The 20258-nt window shown below is 36.9% G+C and overlaps 1 protein-coding gene across 6 annotated transcripts in view; it reads left to right on the top strand.

Moving 5' to 3' along the window:
* Positions 1 to 20258, top strand: part of sptbn2 (spectrin, beta, non-erythrocytic 2) — a 56297-nt gene that overhangs the window by 9615 nt on the left and 26424 nt on the right. For 4 of the 6 annotated variants that reach the window (XM_007563226.2, XM_016676967.1, XM_007563228.2 and 1 more), the window contains exons 2-3: positions 3026 to 3213; positions 19937 to 20088. In XM_007563226.2, coding sequence (XP_007563288.1) covers positions 3057 to 3213; positions 19937 to 20088 — 309 coding nt within the window. In that variant the 5' untranslated portion in view covers positions 3026 to 3056. Of the gene's footprint in view, positions 1 to 3025; positions 3214 to 7307; positions 7942 to 19936; positions 20089 to 20258 lie in introns of those variants that run through there. The other 2 variants (XM_007563227.2, XM_007563229.2) reach the window with 1 other exon arrangement.

Raw genomic sequence — 20258 nt, 5'->3', positions numbered from 1 at the left:
CTTCTACTAATGGGATTTACCAAGCTGTGTTTTTTCAAACTTCTGTTGAAATACTGAAAGACTTTTTCATTTATTTAATCAGCTGTACTTTACATTTAGAATGATGGATAAACCAATATATTGTGCAAAATTATTTGTGGCTACCTTTTTTTTCTTTTAATGTATTGTTTTCTCTTTTATTGTAAATGAGTATTTCTTAGTGTTTTATATTGGTTGTTTTTTAGACTACCCTCCACAGTTTGTTTAAAATAGTTTGAAAAATGATTTAACACATTTATTTCTAAATTTATTTTATTTCTAACTTTCACACTGAAAGTACAGGAAATAAAGCACAAGTTCAGTTAATGTTTTTTAGTGGCTCAGCTGAATCTGCTCCAACATGCTGTGGCAGAATGATGGTCCAAATGTAAATCATACAACCTGACATCTGTTCTCCAAAGTAAAAGTTTCACCTCATGCACTTTTTATTGGAAGAATATTGTTTTAATTTGAGCAGAAATTGACAACAAATGTAATCTGGTTTGTCCAGAAGAGACCTTCTCTTGGTTCACAGGGAGCAGGATCTAAACAGAAATGTGTGAAATTAAAAGTAAAGAAAAAGTTCTGCTATGGTAGCACTTTTTTCTTCAAAAATTAATTGTATTGAGAGCTAGAATGATACTTTCCTCTTTCAGAAATCCTCACTTATATTAAGTTTAAGCTTCTGTTGGTTGAAACGTACCTTATCCATTTTTCTGTTTCCTCAGTGATTTCTTTCCATCATCTTGGTTTCACAATGATATCAGTAAAATTAAGATATAAAATAGCAGATTTTGGTAGGGAGCCGGTTGCCATTTTTTGTGCAGCAAATGTTGAGAAATTGTCCTTTTTAAAATGCTCCTCATTTAAATGGGTTTTATTTGATTGACAACAGTCAATTTATTCTTGCTAAGAATAGAAATAATTATTTACTGTCAAGTTTTCTTGACAAGAAAATGGTTTTGTCTTTTGTGAATGTTTAGCACACAAAGACTGAGCTGAATAAGCTGTGTGTGGAGACGACTTTTGTCGGTTGCTTGTGTTCTCTCTCCAAGTTGCTGGAATTTTAGCAGCTGGACTACTTTTTACATTCTGAGTCTTCCACAATAGAATAAGGTTGGATATATTTAGCAATGACGCATCACAATACCCAAGTTATGACATTGGTGCTGTTTACTGTCTGTAGGCAGTGGACATTCTGTCCTTCCTTTTAATCATCCATAATTAACCCCATTGTTTTCTTAAACCAACCTACATATTAGCTGTGTTGCCACTAGCATCAATAGTTGCACATTTGCAGTTTTATGCACTCTAGAAGCACATTCAGTGTTGGCTTTTAAAAAGGAATAGGAATTACTAGGCCTGTCACTACAACAAATTTTACTGGATGATAAATTGTCCCAGAAGTTATTGCGATAAATTTTGAAGAAATATAATGGTAATTAAATAAAAATAATGCAGGGACACATTTTTAAAGGTCGATGACCCTTAAATTCTAATGACCATTTAAATTAGAACTGGGAGACATTTCAAATGTCCAAATAAATGAACAACAACAAAATGTCTTCCAAAAAGGCTAGTTGAGACCGAAACACCAAGTTTTTGTTAGAAAGAAAAGGGAGAAACGATAAATCATGCAAATAAAAATGGTTTGTTCTAATTTATCAAGCGATTAATTGATTTATTGCTTATTACGACAGGCCAAGGCATAACCTTTAGGCCTGACAGCTGCAGTAAGCAGGCTCTTCTTGAGCATCTGTTATTGAACTGACCTAAGCTAAAATAAATAAACAAGCTGTTGGGAAGTTTTTGCAAACTATTAAACCTCTAGTACATGCATATCATCTTAAAAGTGTAGAGTCATCATTGATTCATGTCATGCACCTTTGGTTTAACAAATTTATACCAAGAACTCCATAGGATTGAGTGATTTATGCAAGGAGCTTCACTTAACCTTTGAGTTTCTGATGGTCTTACATTCCTGCTTACACTTAGAGGTATTTTTGTTACTTTAGTATGTGTGTACATGTTAAAGTCCTGATGCATTTATTATGTATATGTATGTATGCATTAGTTATTGTTTCCTTTATTTCAACTTTGGTAGTTTCTCCGAGAGTGAATTTAACTAAGGTAGTAATGCATCTTGTTCTACCAGTAGGCCTGTCACAGTAACATATTAGAAGATAAATTGTTCCAGAACTTATTGCGATAAATGATAATCTTGTTGTTTTGAGACCATGTTCAAGTAATTTAGTAGTAATAATGGCACAATAATGCAAGAACACATTCTCAAGGATCAATAACCTTTAAATTCTAACGAACATTTAAAGACTGGGACTGGCAAACATTTTAAATATCCAAAATGATTAAAGAAAACAGCAGAAACAAATAAAATGAATTATTAAATCTCTTTATACAAAATTATCTTTCAAAAGAGGGCTAGTTGAGACCAAAACACCCGACTGAATACTTTTATCATCCAGTTTATGGTGAAAAGAGAAAAACGATAAATCAAGCAAATGAAAATGACAGTTTCTTTTAAATTATCATGCGATTAATTGATTTATTGTTTACTGTGACAGGCTTATCTATCAGAGACCTGTAACAGCATCAACTGCTGTTGTCCAGGTGTACAGAGAGGAACTGGGTGACTGCCTGACTGACCTAGTGACTTAACTTATCTTAAGGTTTTTATCTGCTATCCTCCCTGGCAGTTGCACCGTCCAGGCTACTATTTTCATATACGCGCCATAAAACTACATTAAGTAAAGTTCAGTTGAAAGTTGTGCGGAAAGCAAGAGGTACCCTCCCTTACCTCTGCTCACTTAAATGCAAAGTGCCTAGCATTATATTTTTGACGGATAAAGTGCCTAGGATTATTTTTTTTGTGGATTAGTTCTGAAAAACCTTTTAGGTTTAGCCGTGTAAATCATCTAGTGTTGTGTTGTCCTCTTTTTGTGCCATCACTCACTTTGGACGCGTTTTGTTTTCTGTTTCCTCTTTCTAGATTGAATGTGTTTTCCCCAAGCTTCGACACCATGAGCACAATCTCACCAACAGATTTTGACAGCTTGGAGATCCAGCAGCAATACAACGACATCAATAATCGCTGGGACCTGGCGGCAGAGACAGACTGGGACAATGAAAACAGTTCGGCACGTCTCTTCGAACGCTCTCGCATTAAAGCGCTCGCAGGTATGTTGCTGCGTTCAAGTAGTTCCCCTTGGTTATTAAAGCAGCTCAAACCTGTGATTTAATCAGATCCTGTCAGTGGGGTGGGGAAACACCTTAGACTCTGTTTTGCTCTTTTTTAGCTCTTCCTGAAAGTTGTTTGGGACTCATTTCTGGATAATGATTTGGGAGATGGTGTTTGTTTTTCTTTTTCTATTTGGAGCTTCATTTGGTCTTCATTGTTCTAGAAATGGAGTCAACCTTCGCTGATCTGGCTTTTTTTGGCTGACACTCTTATTATTTTTTTTCTTATTTGTTATCTGGTGATTCCTATTTTCAGCAGATTCAGATTTTTATTTGTATTTCTTCCTAGGATTGTAACACAAAGGAGGGGAGAAATGTTTTATTGAGGTAGATGTTGTGAATACAATAGAAAATGCAGGAATTACATGATTATCCCTGTTTATGCATAGAATTGTGTGCCTGTCATCTTGTTTGTATTCATGTTGAAGTTTGTGCAGTTGGCTGAGTTTACAAACCAGACGTGGTGGGAGTTCTTGGTTTAATGCATTTATTGAATTAGAGTGGAAAATTTCCAGTTTTTTTTTCAGTATTTGACCAGCCGATCATTGGTCAATGCTGACTATGAGAATGTTTGATTATTTCAGTCTCTCGCTGGTTAATTTGTGGATCTAATTGCTTTTGGTTTAATCAATGTTATGAAATGTTCCAGTACATGGCAAGAGTGACAGTTGCTTCTGAATGTCATAATTTTGAAATTTAAAAAAGGTTTTCCAGGTTATTGATGACCAAGTATTTGTGTATTTTGCATTAGCATTATTTCTGCAGAACACACATTTTCATTTTTACATAGAAATATTAAATGATCCTTGACCAACCATAGCTATGAATAATAAAGTGTGCTGATCCACCCCTTATATTCTTTTCAAGTTGAAGTTAATGTCTTTTGACTGAATTAGTGATTAATTTTTTGAAAACTTTGAATTTATACATTCATATGCTAGCAAGTCAAGCTTGTTTGTGGCTCAGTTTGGAAGCTTTGAAGTAACTAATTAAATTTTACGAATACACTGCTTATCATTATCAGATGACAACACACTCAGCGTTGAGTGAATACTTTTATATCTTTCAGTGTTCATTCTTCATTTTTGTGATAAGATTGTCCAAAATAACGTACGTCATCAGGGCTAGAGATATTGCACAGTGTGAATTTACTTTTTAGTCCTTACACTTACAGATTCACATCTAAAAAAAAAATACTTTCTTTGATTTTTTTTTTTATATTCAGGCAAGTAATTTCTTTAAAATATCAATTATGATGAAAAGGGCTTTTGGAGTGAGTTTCAGTCGAGTCAAAATCATAACCTAATAGTAATGTTCACAAATCTAATTAGGCTTTGTAGACTAGGGAGTAGATGCGATTCTTTTGTATCCCAAAAGGCACGAGCCTTTCTTTATAGGCCAAGACCAAAATACATCCAAAAAGAGGACACAGCTGAAGAGCTGAGTAGTTGATCAGAGCAGACCAACTTTTGCGTCAATGCTACAGGACTGATCACTAGTTCTAGTATAACACAGCTGTTGTATTGGATGCATAGCAGAAAATCTTGGCGACAGCTTTATTTTCTTTTTGCCTTTGATAATCTTGTCATCCTTTGGTATGCTAACGGATCTCTGTGTCCTATAACTTAATCTTTAGTAAGATGTTAAGAAGCACTTTTAGTTTTTCATTCATCGAGTTTATGCGTTTGAGCTGAAGAACATAAAAGATCTGTATGTCAAAAACTGTATTTCCAAAAGTCAAAACAAGTTGCAGTTTTCTGAAGAGCCCAGCAGAGGGGGGTAACAGATAGCCACCGTGGCACACATTGATGTCTAGTAACTCCTACATGAGGACGGAAACCACAGTTACTTATAATCTTTGAGCAACCCTTCAGTTCAACAATTTCTATAAAATCTAATTTTACTTAGAAATGAAATTTAACAAACTTCTTCAGTTATTTGCTTGTACATCATAGTTTGTTTTTAGTCTCATGTTCTTCACTCATTTAAGTATCTTAAATGTCCATTCTTTGCATTTTGCAGCAACACACTCTGCAATACTGGTTGCAGTGGTCTTTCCAGAAATCCAGTGTGTGTGTGAATGCACCAGTCTTAATGCCTCTGATGCCCTCTCAGTTTAACAAGTGTGGGCTTGATGTGCACATTCTTTCACATGCTCTTGCAGCTATTCCCTGAAGGCTCAGCTCCAGCCCACTTTTAACAGCTTTTTTTTTTTCCAAACATCATCTACTCTGCCTTCTGCATTTTTAGAAGTGCTGGACTTTTCTACGTAGTTTCTTTTTCTATCGAGATTCTACGATAAAATATTTGCCATATTTCTGAGCTAACCTGTCTCTTACATCTGCAGGGTGGAAATCAATGTGGTGAAGCGATCACCTGTGCTCTTTAGGTCACAGTTAAGAGCTTCCTTTTCCCTAATTTGCATCGATACCATCTTACCTGCTCTCCAGTGTGTGTAGCTCTAGAAACTTTGCATAAGTTTAAGCAACACCCTTCTTCACACTTGAACAGTTATCAATGCAGTGTTTACATGCTGAAGCTCCCACACCTAGGAACAGCGAGGCTTTCAAAGAGCTTCAATCTTTGAAGAATTTCAGTTTCTTTTGGTTGAAGCTCATTCTTGGAAACATGGTCGTAACGTAAATGAAAGCGGTGTGAATACATACTAACCTTTTTTTTTTTTTTTTTTTTTTTGCATATAATTTCCACAAACAGCATTTTGTCGGTAAATAAATTTTATGCATTTAATCAGCCTCTCATTTGCCCAATAATAATGGACTCTTGTTGGGCTTTTACTAAAGTATTGATAACATGAAGAAGCTGAGAAATAAATCTTAGCATTTTTTCCCCTCTAATAGTGCTTACTCCCCCATTTGTCTTTATCTGTTTGTCTTTTCTCCCTGGAGTTCATTCACTGCACTGGACATAAGACTCTTACTGTTGAATGTTTCACTTTTGGACAATTTCCCCTTTTTAAAAAAAAGTTACTCCAGATTTATTTAGTTATTGTTAATCTTATTTAACATATTTCTCTCTATTTTATTTATGAATGTGGTACAAACCTCTTCTGATTCACAGGCATAAACAGACATGCTGTCTCATCTACATTTTATGTAAATAGGATTGTGCCCTTTAGGATACAAAAAACAGGCATTAGTATGAATTACTACTTTCCTCCCTGCATGTGTCCATTGCATGGCCTCTGTTCCTCAGAAGGGAGGCTGCGCTCCTCATTTCTCATTACTGTAGTCCCCCTCCATAAACAGCCAGTCTCAAAAAAATCTTTGAAGCATTTTGTCCTTTAATGAGACCCATCCAGCTGCTACCAGCTCATCCGAACAGAGATCTGAAAACTTGACTTTTTGGCCTGATAACAGTTCTTTATATATACTGTCCTATCACACATTAAGCCACTTACTTTGTGCTATGGTTCTTAAAATTGATATAAACATTATTACATTACACTTTTAAATAACTCTTAGTAAGCATTTTAAAAATATTTTTCTTGTTTTTGCTAAAAAGAATGGAAACTAAAAATGTGTTTTGGTTGCACACTGTCACTTCCACCCTCTACATTGCAAACAGATTGTTGACAGTTTCAAACCTCATCAGGCAGGAAAGTACTCGTTGTGTTTCTGAGACTTTCTCAATAACTTCCTTCCTGTTTTAACGCCTCCTCGTAAGGTAGTGCTCATGTTTAAAAAAACAAAAGGGGAGATTGAAAGCAATCTAGAAAGTAACTGAAATGAAAGATGACCACACGAAGATAACATTGTGTAATCCAAGTAGAGTTTCTGTGAATCACCCTTTCGGTAAGCCACACCCTGATGGTGGTAGGAGCTAAAATGGAGTTAAATAAACCACCTCAAGGCAGACTGTTCAAAAGACTCTAATGGTTTAGTCCACCTCTACACCTCCTCCCTCCCCTTTGCCCATCCACCATGTTCTTCTTTCATGCTCCTCCCTCAAACACACCTTATGCAAATCGCACAATTTTCAGACTGCACAGAAGGCTTTGTTTACACAGCCATCCGACCGCGGCTCAGTGCTGTGCTGTGCTCTGCTGTTCTTCAGCAAATGCACACTCAGAATTTGGAGGGAAGGAATACCTACGGTTTCTTTGCTACAACCACAGCGGAGTGCAACTCCAGGCTTTTACTTTATTCAGAGGCCACAAATGTGGTTAATTGAACAAGAGAGCACTTTTCTTTCTCTGTTTTGTTTCAAATTATTCTCTAACTTGGGGAAAAAAGTTTTTTTTTTTTTTTTTTTTTTTGCCCATGCCACTCACCGCTGAGTTTTTCATGGATTGTATGGCATATGAAAAGAAGAACAATGTTTAAAGCATTTGTTGTGCCTTGCTGAAGAACACCAAGAAATCTTTAGGAAGAAAAACTAAAAACTTTGGGGGGGGGGGGAAAGAGAACACTTTTGGAAATCTGTGAAAGGACGCACTGGATTTTTTTTTTTTTTTTTCATTTAGCTCTGCCGTGCTATGTTGGAAAACTGATTCATTTCGTCTCTATCAGGAATATTTAGCATAAGGATCTTAGGAAACTACAATGGAGTGGGATCACAGGGACAGAGACCCCTGTTTGTCCCCAGCAGCATTTGTTAACCAAGTACAATACTCCAACATCTTGGAGGGAAGATTTAAGCAGTTGCAAGGTAAGAATCACAACACTCTTGTTTTTGGTTGAAAGTAATGGTTTCATTGTAACTGATGACCTTTTTATAGATCCACTGGATTAGTAAACAAAACTGGTGAGCTTGAGCAAACAGTTCTGTTGACGTCACAGTTTAGACTCTCACACCAAATTGTGTCCACTCGTCTGATATTTCAGAGTCAGAAGCATGGTGTTGGACGTTCCCCTTATGTTTAGGGTGGGAATTATTTAGTTTGGGTTTTTTTTGGCCTTCTACTTTAGCTGGGCCTCGTTATTAGGTATGAGTTCCAAGATAGTTCTGAATTTTTCTGGAGTAAATGGCCTCCTGTGGGAATTAGAAGTATTCTACATTAGGAGAAATTAAGATATTCGCAGTACATAGAGTAGGCTTCAGCTCAGATCTAAAGCAGGCAGGCAGTCTGGCACCTGATCACTTGGCCACCTGTCCTCTCTTATCTCATTACAATACACCGCTCTGTCTTTAGCCAAAGCCTGAGAAAGCTGTGAGCTTCCACACACAAAAATTATCAAGGACATTGGTTGTGAGGCAGGAAATGTGTTCACTAGAAAAGAAAAAACAAACAAAACTTTAGACTAAAACATAGAATAGAGGTTGTTTTTTTTGTGATTTTAGCTTCTGGAGATTATGGTATATGAAACTCTCATGTAAGACAGGAGTGTGACTAAAGATCATTTGCTTTGTTTTTTTTTTAATCTTGCCTGTGGTTGCTCTCCGGATGCCATCTGAATCGGAGAGGTGTGCTCGAGTTTGCTTGAGGAGCACCACTGCTTGTTCTACATTTTTAAAATTTTTGTAGTGAACACAGCATTTCAAATCCTGCAAGATGCCGTATCTTTATCAACGTGTCGGTTTGGTGAAAGGATGCATGTTGTATGTAGGGTGGGATGTGTGAATTTCTGCACCATTAAAACACTTTCACACAAACTCAATAAATGCTTGGAGTAAAGATGAGATTCATACCAGTTTTACAACATTTTCAGAGTCAATCATGCAACATTGCATTCAAATAGGGACACATGCCTTAATCTCATTTTCAGCCTGACTGGCAATAACCTGAAACTGCGTGTGTAGCTTTTGGGGTTAGAGATCAGTCACCAAGTTAGGGCTAATAGAATGGGCTTTCTTTTTGTGCATTTTCTTTGTTGTTGTTTTGCAGACAAAGAAAGTTGTATTATGATGACTCATTTGAATCAGGAAGGGAAAATTTAATTATTTGCTTTTGTAGTTTGTAGGTCATCTCTGGGCAGTATGGTCTGGATTAAGTTACCATACTATAAAATACAAATACATAGCCAGACGCATAAACACATTTTTGTAACACCCACTTGTCTTTCCAGTTTGACTACCCTCGCGCTTCATTCTTTGGGTCACACCCTTCTTTTGTTAAAACATGATGTCTGTGGGAGTCATAAAGATACAAACTCAGTCTGCTACTACACCATAATTTCAAATGGTTGAAACTCCAAAGGTTTTGCTTAATTTAATGTGTAAAATCTTTTTTCATGCAAGAGAAATTTATCTCGCATCCAGTTGGATATCCTTAGCTCTTTCACTTTTAGAGATGACCTTGATTTGACCTGTATTATGTTTCCTAACTATATTAGAGCTGCACAATATGTAGGATATGCAGTTCTTATTGCAATATCACTGGCTGCAATATTGCAACCACAAAGGAACTATTGGCAGGCTATTATATTTCATGTACTATGTGCTAAAGCTCTGTGTTTTAATCAATTGCTGCTTTGGTGGACTTAGTTTGTAACTATTTGGATTTGGAAAGCTTATAGTGGTCACTATATGCGTTATTGCACTTTTCTAAAATAATATCCCAATGTCACATTGTCCTAACATCCTGCAGCCCTAGGATGGTAGGGCTGCAGGATGGTAGCGCTGTTATAAATGCATAAAAAAAGAATCCAGCTTAGCAGCAACAAGTAAAGGTTAAACTGAGTTGGTACATGAGAATGTCAAAGACTGATGGTTTGAATTGGTGATAACAGGTTTTGATGATTGAAGTAACAGAGTTTTTGAAGGCTAATGTTACTATTTTCAAATTGATTTTACCAATAAAACTATAACCTTAAAGATCTGTCTTGGCAGACTCTCATTGAAATTGACCAATAAAAAAGGGCTGCTAAATGATGATTTAGCAGCCCTTTTCCCAACATGATTTGTCAAACATGTTGGGAGCTTCTCAGATTTCTTTGGCCACCAGCTCTTAGTCCGAGTCAGCTTCACTCTTACTACAGTGATTTCAGCCAGTGAAATCACTGTAGTATATAAGATGTAGCAATAGTGCGCTTTGCTAATTTTTGACACATTATATTAAAAAAACTTGTACAATCTTGATAACCATGACAACTCATGGTTATCATATGGTACAAAACACGCGTTTTTCAAATGGTTACTTACATTCCTCGTTTGAATTAAAATACCGGATCAATGTTTACGTCACATGCCTTCTGTCAGTAGTCCTATTTCACAAATGAATGAGAACTGTTTTAATTTCCTTTATTTATTTACACTATCCTTCTAATTCACCATTTTCTCTGTAATGTACAACAAACAATTTTTAGAAGTTCAGTTTACCTCAGTAAATGTCAGTCTTAGATGTTGGTGCCAAACTAAATGTTCTGTGAAGTTTGTTTTATGCGTTGCTTCATATATAAATACACATTGGGAGTTTTGTTAGACAACAGGGTTCTAGTCCAAAGGGTCACTGCTCTTTCTACAAACCAGTTGATGTGGACTTTAGCTGAATAGTTACACAGCAGGCACTAGCAGCATGGTGTTAGTGAAATAGACCATGCTATTTGACAGAAAAGGTTTTTTTTTTTTACCCTGCTTCAGGGTGTTTATCGTTTTCAATCATTACTCAGTCACACAACTTTGCTTTAAGTTGAATAATACAAAAGAAATGACTGGAGCATCAAGAGGCAGTATCCTCCTACATGTTGAGCTGTAATGAGATCAGCGTTGGATTTCAAGTTTCACATTTTGAAGCTCCTCATGAAAGATGTAATGTCATAACACCGAAACTGACTCCAAGGGCTTTGAGCTGTTGCTCTTGAGTCACATTACCCTGGTGAGAGTTTAGGATATACACGCACACACACACAATGGCTTTTTGTTTGTGCAGTTTTTCTATTATTGACAGTTCTACACTTTGGAGGGTAACAAAAAGGCACATATTTGGAGCCAATGGGGGATATGTTTTTCTACTGACATTTCACACTCTTGTGTTGCAGATGTTGTTGTTGAGTGCTGATTGTTTCGGTCTCATTTCTCATGGGATTGGCCTTGGTGTGGGCCCCTCCTCCCACATCTCCCCTGTTATCACCTGCAGCTGCAGATGGCAGAGGAAATGTAATTGAAGGGCATGTTGACTGCGATGGTGAAGAGAAAAATACACTGTTCTGAAACAGGAATGTATTTTACTCTCTCTGACAGCTCTTGTCGTTGTTATAGCAAACTTGTAAAGGTTAGACACGTTTTTACGGCCACATCATTAAAGCTCTTTTAACAGTGTAAGAAAAAGTCGTGCTACACGTGGCAGGTTTTAGGCAGCGGTTTTACCACAGACCTACTTTTAAAGTCATAAGTGAGGGAAGGGCACTTCTACTTTTATAGAGTGAGGTGAAAAAAAAAAAGCCAAAACATGTACAGCTGTGTCTGCCATTTTGTTCACTTTAGTTTTGCTCATATTTCCCAACAGTTTAATATTATCACAGAACTCCAGAAATTTAGAAGTAAAACAATTGTCTTGTATTTTAAAATTAATTGATACAAATAGCTTTTGACTATTTACAGTTGGTTTATTTTTTTCTAATTAAGGTGTTTCAGCTGAAGAGAACGTGTAAATATGTAAACATTTTGAAAGTTACAAGTACAGCACCGTTAATGTCGTTTATCTGCTTCAGCCTCATCATGCTTTCTCCATGATGATCTGTCCAAATGTTTGTATTGCTTTTGCTGAAACCACCCACTTGTTTTATTGCTCTTTGTTTACTCACACTCACACAGCATACAAGCCATAGATGATAAGTTTATTTTCGAAGATGAAGAGGTTTTAAGATTAATTACTATTTTTGTATTCTGTGCTTCTGGATGCATGCCGTTTCTGTTTTCATCAACTATTTTGTAAGGCAAATATTGCTGAACCTTAAAGTGTATCTTTCACTTTAAACATATGTTAAAGCTCTTTACAGTAACAGTTCTGAAATTTATTTTTTCAAAATAAAAGGCATTAGTACCTCCTGCTTACTGCTCTGCCTAAAAATAGCGCCCCTAGCTGATATAGACGTAGGAGGACATTCTGGACTGTGCAGCTAAAAACATTGAAGAAGAGCAGATATTGGAATGGAAGACATGCTCACAGACCTGGAATGCTAATTGCAGTGCTAACTACTAAGAGAATTTTGCAAATGTATCTTTACATTTATAGATATTTAGATCTTTTTATGGGAATGTAACTACCAAGATAAGATGGATAAATAATTTAGCATACATGCAATTAGGCTCAAAAATATTCATACCTCTGGAAAATGTAATGATTCTCTCCACCAACCTTCTTCCAGGTGAAAGCTGGGTCTCTGGTTTAGTTGTTGCATGGCTTCGTTCTTCCCCTCTCTGCCTCTGGTGTGTTATGGTGGAACTGCAGTGGGTTTCAGCCTGATTTTATTGTTTCTTCTGGATCCCATCTAGTATTCATTCGGGTTGCTTTTGGTGTAAGCCTCCTCGCAGAAGTGCGCACTGCAGATTGCCATGTTAGTTGGCATATTGTTGGTGGGGAAATCTTGCCTTCCAAGCTGGATGACTCTGACCCAAAGCTAAAATAGTTTTTTTTTTGTTTTTTTTCTGTTGTTCATTTCCCTCACCATGTCCAGGCCAATTGTAGCTTGAACAGCCGCACATAAATACATTTTAATCACACCTGAGTGAACAAAACCTGTGTTTATTACATGGAAAGTGATGCCACTCAAATTTTGCAAACTTCAGTGTAACAGTTCTATAAAACTAACCATAGTGGGTTACACTACTTTAGTTTTCACACTTTTTTTGACTGAAAATATTTAAAAATACCACAAGTTGTCTGTCTTGTTAGTAAGGGTAGGGTGCATGGACCCTCTTCCTGCCAGCTGCCCTGCAGTGTGCAGAAATATGGTGTTGCATTACTGTGTGTTCCATGTTATGTATGGCATCTTAATGAAAGGACTCTTTAGTTATTGGAAATTCATGCTGAAAATATTTTTGGAGTTTTCAGTCCTGGCTTTTTAAAACCTCTGTACACATTTTATACCCATAACAGACGGAAGCCCTGTGTCAACCATGATGGATTTTTGTCATCAAATATAAGTAGAGCATTCTGACACAGCTGTTGAAATGAGGCAGACTGGACTTTTTATATGGGTCACTGACGTGGTAATGATCCAAACCCTGTGTAGATATAGACCAACAAATGTATTGACATTCTATAACTAAGCCTCAATGAATCCAACTTTTGCATGTCAATCATTGGTTTTAAGTCTGCTGCTTACAAATGTGTTTGCATGTTTTTAATATTTTATTCCAGCACATATTGTGTAGCCTTTACACACCTGACGTAAAACTTATTGCCGTTTTTGCTGTCTAGGAAATCTATTTTACTAAACCCAAAGATGAAAACAAGAGAAAAGTCAGACTCCCACTGATGAGCACTTAAGTGATTGGCTCAGTAATTTTCTCTGTGTGAAGAATGTCATAAAGAAGGTCATAAAGTCAGACAAATTGATGGAAGCAGTTTGCACCTTCTTTTGCAGAGATTGCGAGCAAAGGCACACATAATGAAAGGTCGGGTTAAGTAACTGACAGGATGTTAGGAGTTTACAAAATCAAGGTCATAGCAGCACTACAAAGAAAAGTGGGAATTACTGCGCATGGCCAAGGCCGCACATGAAGCAAGGTGAAATTGTTGGCAGCTCCTAATGACTACCAGCCTGTGCACTGAAGGTAGACCTGCTTTAAGCCTCTGCAAGATTCTCTTGCAGTTTTGCATATTTTTGCAAGGAGTGAGATGATTACAAAGCGTATCTGGCAATAAAGGGAACGGTTATTGAAATATCTGGGATGGCAAAACTTGTGTGCAATCCTCTCTAGTTGTAATGCCACTTATTTTATGTTGTGCAAGAGAAGAAAGATCCAACAGTGGAGGCACTCAAAGTTCACTGAAGGATTCGGTGACCTACAAGTCAAACAGGTTTTTTAATTAAAAACAAATAAAAAAATCTGTTTAACTTGAACTTTTGCCATTTCAAACAGGTCAGTGTTTTTCTTATTTATAGGGAAAAAGGTAAAATTAGGATTTAGGTCCAGCTGTTTTATGATGCTTAGCTCCATCTATTCCATAGTTATAAATGAGCTACTGTTAATAAACAAGGGCGTCTTCTTTTCTTTTCTAGTGCTGAATTGTGACCCCTGTGTGTTAGGACACAATCTCTGTGATGTGACAAACAGAATTTAATCAGTGATCGGACTTTCTGTCTTGTACCAAGACTGGAATCTTGTTCTGGAACACTGCCTGTTATGTATACAGCATCACGGATCAAAAATTTCTGCTGGTGACATGTGCCTTTAGGAGGTAGTCAAGTTTTAATTATCTAACATTCCTATCAAAATCTGCCTGAGTTTCTTCTGATTAAAGTGCTCATCAACTGGTTTCCTATTGAAAAGCCCAATTATTAATACTCCTGAAAGAGTTTAATTTTAAAATCTCTTCAACCAAAATGTTTGACAAGAAATGAGACTGGCATTGTTCAACAGATCATAAAATTATGTATGTATTTGTTTAAGTAATACTTGTAACCAGTGGAATAAACTTTTAGAGGCATTACAGGAATGTATATGAGCTTCTCACAACCTCTCTCTCACTGGTTCTTTACAACTTCTTCCCTATAGCGTAGTTTGCCATGGATGCTCAGACTAGTTAGCATATCTACCGATGACATCATCACTAATCTCATTTTTTGAAACATGTTGCTCTCGTCTCTGGTCTGTGACAGGCTCATTAACATTGTGATTTAGTGCACTCTCTTTAGCAAAGTTGCTCTATGACAAGTGTCCCATTGCCAGAAATCCTGCACAGTATTGGAAAAAACAAATGTTGAGACTTTTGGCTTGTAGCTCAGCCTCTAAATGCAGATCTTGGAATCAGTCACTCATTTTTTCCACCTTATTAATTCTGGTTGGGGCTGTGAAGTGTCTGGCAATGAACGACTGCCGGAAAAGACTCCAAACGCTGTACAACTTGGGAAGGTCACTACTTATTTATTGTTGTGTTACACAATGAAGACATTCCCCTGGCCCTGATTGGTTATTTTATTTATTTAAAGCTTTTTTTTTTGGGGGGGGCTCTAGTGGCCTTTATTTGATAGTTAATTGACAGGAAAGTGGGTAATGAGAAAAGGGGGAAGACATGTAGCAAAGGTCGCCAAGCCCGGGAATCGAACCTGGGACAGCTGCGTTGAGGACTAAGGCCTCCATATGTGGGTTGTGCTTAACCCCAGCGCCACCACAGCACACCTTAAAACTTTTTTTTTGCCTAAAAATAAGTTTTAAATTGTGTCTTTGGCTTTTGTTACTTGCTAGACATGGTAGTTTACCAATCAACTTAAAAAAACATAATACCTGGTATTTATTTGTTGTTGAAAGGATGTGAAAAATGTTTTCATTGTGTACCACAACTAAAAAAAGCAAAACAGTAGTTTATTTCTTCAGTTAAGTACCATGCTAATACTTGTAAGATTCATAGGTCAAGGTTAAGTAGTGAAGAGGTTATAAGAAAAGCATGCTCCTTGGACTTGAAATATGAAGCAACTGTATCATGTGATTTTTCATATAAACATTTGTAAGCCCTGCCTCACTAATTCTGTGTTGGTGTTGTATTCATCTGCATGTGTCACTAAACATGATCCCAGTAAAGTATGAGCCACACAAACAGGATTAGGTCCAGCATTATATATGCTAAGATTGCTTGCAGATAATCATTATCATCAGCGCTCAGGTTTGTTTGAGTGTTAAAAAAAAAAAGAAAAGAAAAAAAAAAGAAGAGGAAAACAAGAGCTCAATTCCGGTAACTTGAATTGTTAAAGAGTGCACTGGCTGGGACAGGCCCTCATTTTAGTCTTGCTCTGACATATACTTAGCGCTTACCACCATCTACAAACGGTTTCAAAGTGGCTGGACAAGCCCAAATGTGCTTGAAACTTTTAATGATGCCTCTAACTACTAGTTTCTCATCTGTCATTAGTAAACAATAGGAAAAAACATGGCGCTGCAAATTCAAGTCACTTGGTGTTTTTTCTTTTTAGCTTGCACACACAAAGGATCAAGAGGTTTTTTTTAAAAAAACAAAACAAAAAAAACATTCTGATGGTGTGCTCATTTCTGTAGGAAAATTTTAAAAATCACTGAGGCTGTGAGAAGCTGTTTCACTGTTGGGGAATAAAATGTATTGTGTTTTTATCTGGGGAAAATCATGCTGGTTTAGCTTCAGATTAGAAACCTGGGGTTGCTTCAAACTGTTTGTTTTTAATAGGAATTTCTGTTTTGTCAAAGTGCAAGCAATGCTATCCTGCATTTAGTGGGAGTGTGTTTGAAAGACTATATTTTACCCATCAGCCGTCTTGTCATCCGTTGTAGTTTTGCAACTGTAATTTGCAGTTATGTTGGCAGGCTCCACAAGTATTTTACATGACGTTGGAGACGGTTGACATCATAGCAGAGACCTGGTTGTGTGTGTGTGTGTGTCCCCGCCATCATGTGTCACTGCTATTCTTCCGTGACTAAAAATAACAGTTTACCACCAGAAGTCCTGCTGCTAAACCTGAGTGTTAGAGTTTTCTAGCAGAAGGTAATGCACAATTTAGGCATTGATCTGCAAATGTAATATTCAGCACAATCTTCTTGTGCATGTAAAACCCATCAGTCCATGAATGTAAAAAAAAAAAAAAAAACAAAACAAAAAAAACTGTTTATTTTTGCTTGTGCTTTCATTCAGACTGGAAAGTACAATGCCAAATTTTTGGTAGCAGTTATTCTGAGGAGACCCCTCCATTTCCTGACAGCATCTTTCTCGCTCTTGGGTTTTTTTCTCTCCTGGGTGCTGTCATAACATGACTAAGCCACAGAAGGAATGTTGACTTCTCTGCTTTAGTCCACCTGTCAAATCCACATAAATCTGCAGGTTCATTAAACAGGTCCAAACTCATTAATAAGCCCCTAGCATTGGAGTAATAGCTTTTTGTGGTATTTGTGTCACTAGAACAAGAAAAAAAGGTTTATTGAGGCTGTTCTGTAAAACTATACTGACGCCTAAAACCTTAAATAGAAGACAGCCTCAAAACACCAACACACAAAATTGCAGTATGCAAAGAGACAACATTGCACAAAATTAAAGCGTTGCTACTAAAAGTTTCTGCTGCCATGAACAGCATGGAAGTACAGCAGTAGTTTTCTGTATTTTCATACATGCTTTTACATTAGACTATAGAAATGCCACACCTTTTGCTTAAGATTTTGTGAAAAAAGTATTAAGATTCCTTCAAATAAATTATTCAAGTTATCAGACCAAGTCTTACACTGACTTGGTCTTAGTCATAGCTCATTACCTGATTTTTATTTTATTATATTTTTATTTTTTTATTTTTACTATTACCTTAAGCTCAACCTAACCAGCAGCATGTTATTTTGTTAGTGACCAAAAGCTGACGTACTCGAGCTCATACTCATTTCAAGGTTTCCCCCCAGAAAACTTGCTAAGCCTGGTGGTTAGGTGCTAGATCAGTCATTCATCCAGCGGCCTGTCGTGTTTTTGAGAAATAGTTGTCTATATTCTGTAAACTTGAACTATGAGCTCTAGATTTATCTGGGAAGTAGAATATGAAAATAGAAATGTGACTCCAAATTAACCAAGAAAATGGCAGCCAGGTAAGGTGGCAATAAGTTGGAAGCGCTGTGGCACATGATTATAACAAATTCAGTCATTGCTTTTGTCTATGTTTTTAAAAAGAATCTGATTCTGTTTTTTAGTCCAATTTTTACAATTTTCTTGGAATTTTGGAAGGAGATCCCCTTGATTGTAATATCAGTTTCTTCTCTTTAGACTCTAAAGGTTTTATGAACCTGGGTTTGGGAAGTTTCTCATTTGTTCCATCAGATTCTGTCAAGCTTTTCCAGATTGAACAGGAAGCCTTTGTTGTATGGAGTTTAAGTTGAGGCTTTAAATGACCTGCACTTTATCACTGTCTTGGGACAGCAGCATGTCTGTGTCCTGTCAGACAGAGCAGCTGATTTTGGCAGAGAAAAGCTTAAAAAGAAAAAAAGAAAAATGTCTTTAGGTTGCACCAGAACAAATACTATGAACCATGGGGTTACTCCACCCTAGAGGGCTTATATTTCACAATCAGGTTTTTTTTTCTTCTTCTTCTTCTTCTTCTTTTTTTTTTCCCCCTACCGGATAGTAATTGATGTTCATTACCACAATAAACTTTCTTTAGGTACTTCAGTGCATTCTCTTCAAAGTGCTCTCAAATTAATTGTCCATTTAGTTTTTTTTTTTTGTTTGTTTGGTTCAGATTGGTTTTATATCTGATTATATTCCGGGAATAGTGTTTTCCAAAGCGAGGGAGACCTTATGTTTTAGAAATTGGGTCACCTGGGTGGTTGGTGGAGCAGGATTAGCCTCTTACTTCTGTAGTCCATATGTCTGTAGTCCACGTCTGGGTTAGACCTGTATAATGTTTCTCTTTATGCACTACCTGCAATAACAGCAAAAAAATGCATGCAGCTAAATGTTTGTGCTGTGTTTACTATTCTGAAGCTTAGTCGTTCTAGATATTTTAATTGACAATTGAGCAGATGGCATCAATGCATCTTGATCTATAAGTAAAGCACTTTGATGCAGGAGTACTCTCTGCTGTTAAGTGCTATATAAATAAAATTTGATTGATTGATCTGTAAGGGGTTGTTCAAGTATGATTCTGTTAAGATTTAGAAGCAGCTATTATCTTTCCTGCAGTAGAAAACTCTTGGTGTCATAATTCAGTATAAATCCAGATTAGTTGGTCCCAGAGGGAAGCTAACAGCTAGTCCAGATGGAGCCAAGACCAAAGCAGACTCGTCTTACTCCCTTAAAAACCCTCTAATCTCAAAAAGGTCACTGTGGTTTATGCTGACACTATTTTATGAACCTTTAAACCACTGTCACGTTTGCATTGCGTGGTTATTTACACAGAGGCTGATGATTAATTACACAGGAAATGGAGGTGGGAGGCTCTGTGCCACCTCTGACGATCTTTTGTGAAACACAAAAGAGCACTGCGTTGTGGCCCATGTAGCTCCATGATATAAAATTAAAGCTGTGTGAAAACTACATTTTCTTAGAACACTATAATAATAATTAATTAAGGCAATTTTAAATTTTAGAAAATATACGTTTTTATAAACTGTGACTATGACTACTATGAGATTTTTGACACTGAAGCCAGGTTGGTCTCAAGGACCAACAAATCTGGATTTATACTAAATAAAGACACCCAGCAAGTTGTCTACTGCAGGTAAAATATTGACTACCTGTAATCTTTTAGCAAAACTTCAAAAAGCCTGAATTATTCCTTTAAGATTAGAAAACCCTCCCTGGATTAATATTGCAGACAAAAGAAACTATTTTGTCTGTAAAATGGGAGTACACAAGGCAAGGCCTTAAATTCTCATGACTTAAACTGCTGGTGTTCTCTCTGCTCTGTCAGCTACAGAAAAAAAAAGGATTTTCTGTGAATATTTATTTACTAAAGCCTCATGTAAATACGACTGTTCAGAGGAGTGCATTTGGAGCATATAGGCTTGTGAAACACTCCACTGATGGGACGGTTTCAGGCAGAGTACATGTCAAAGCTAAGGCAATGCGAGCTGACTCTTGTTTATCTGCTATTTTTTACAGATGAGCGTGAAGCTGTGCAGAAGAAAACCTTCACCAAATGGGTAAACTCTCACTTGGGTCGAGTGACTTGTCGCATTGGTGACTTGTACACAGATCTGCGGGATGGGCGCATGTTAATCCGCCTTCTGGAAGTCCTCTCAGGAGAACAGCTGGTCAGTACATGGAAGTAACCACTTTCACTGGACCTGTTTGTTTTATTACACTGACTTGCTTGTGTTCCAGTTTCTGTTTGCTTTCCCTATTAAGTTCCTGTCAGGTCCTCCTTTCCATTTCATTTGTTCTTTAATTTTTTTATTCAACAACATTCAAATGGGTGCATCTT

This window comes from Poecilia formosa, unplaced genomic scaffold (genome assembly GCF_000485575.1).
Source record: "Poecilia formosa unplaced genomic scaffold, Poecilia_formosa-5.1.2 Scaffold145, whole genome shotgun sequence".
NCBI lineage: Eukaryota > Metazoa > Chordata > Actinopteri > Cyprinodontiformes > Poeciliidae > Poecilia > Poecilia formosa.
Note: the sequence above shows the minus strand (reverse complement) of the source record. Positions and strands in the feature narration are given on the sequence as shown.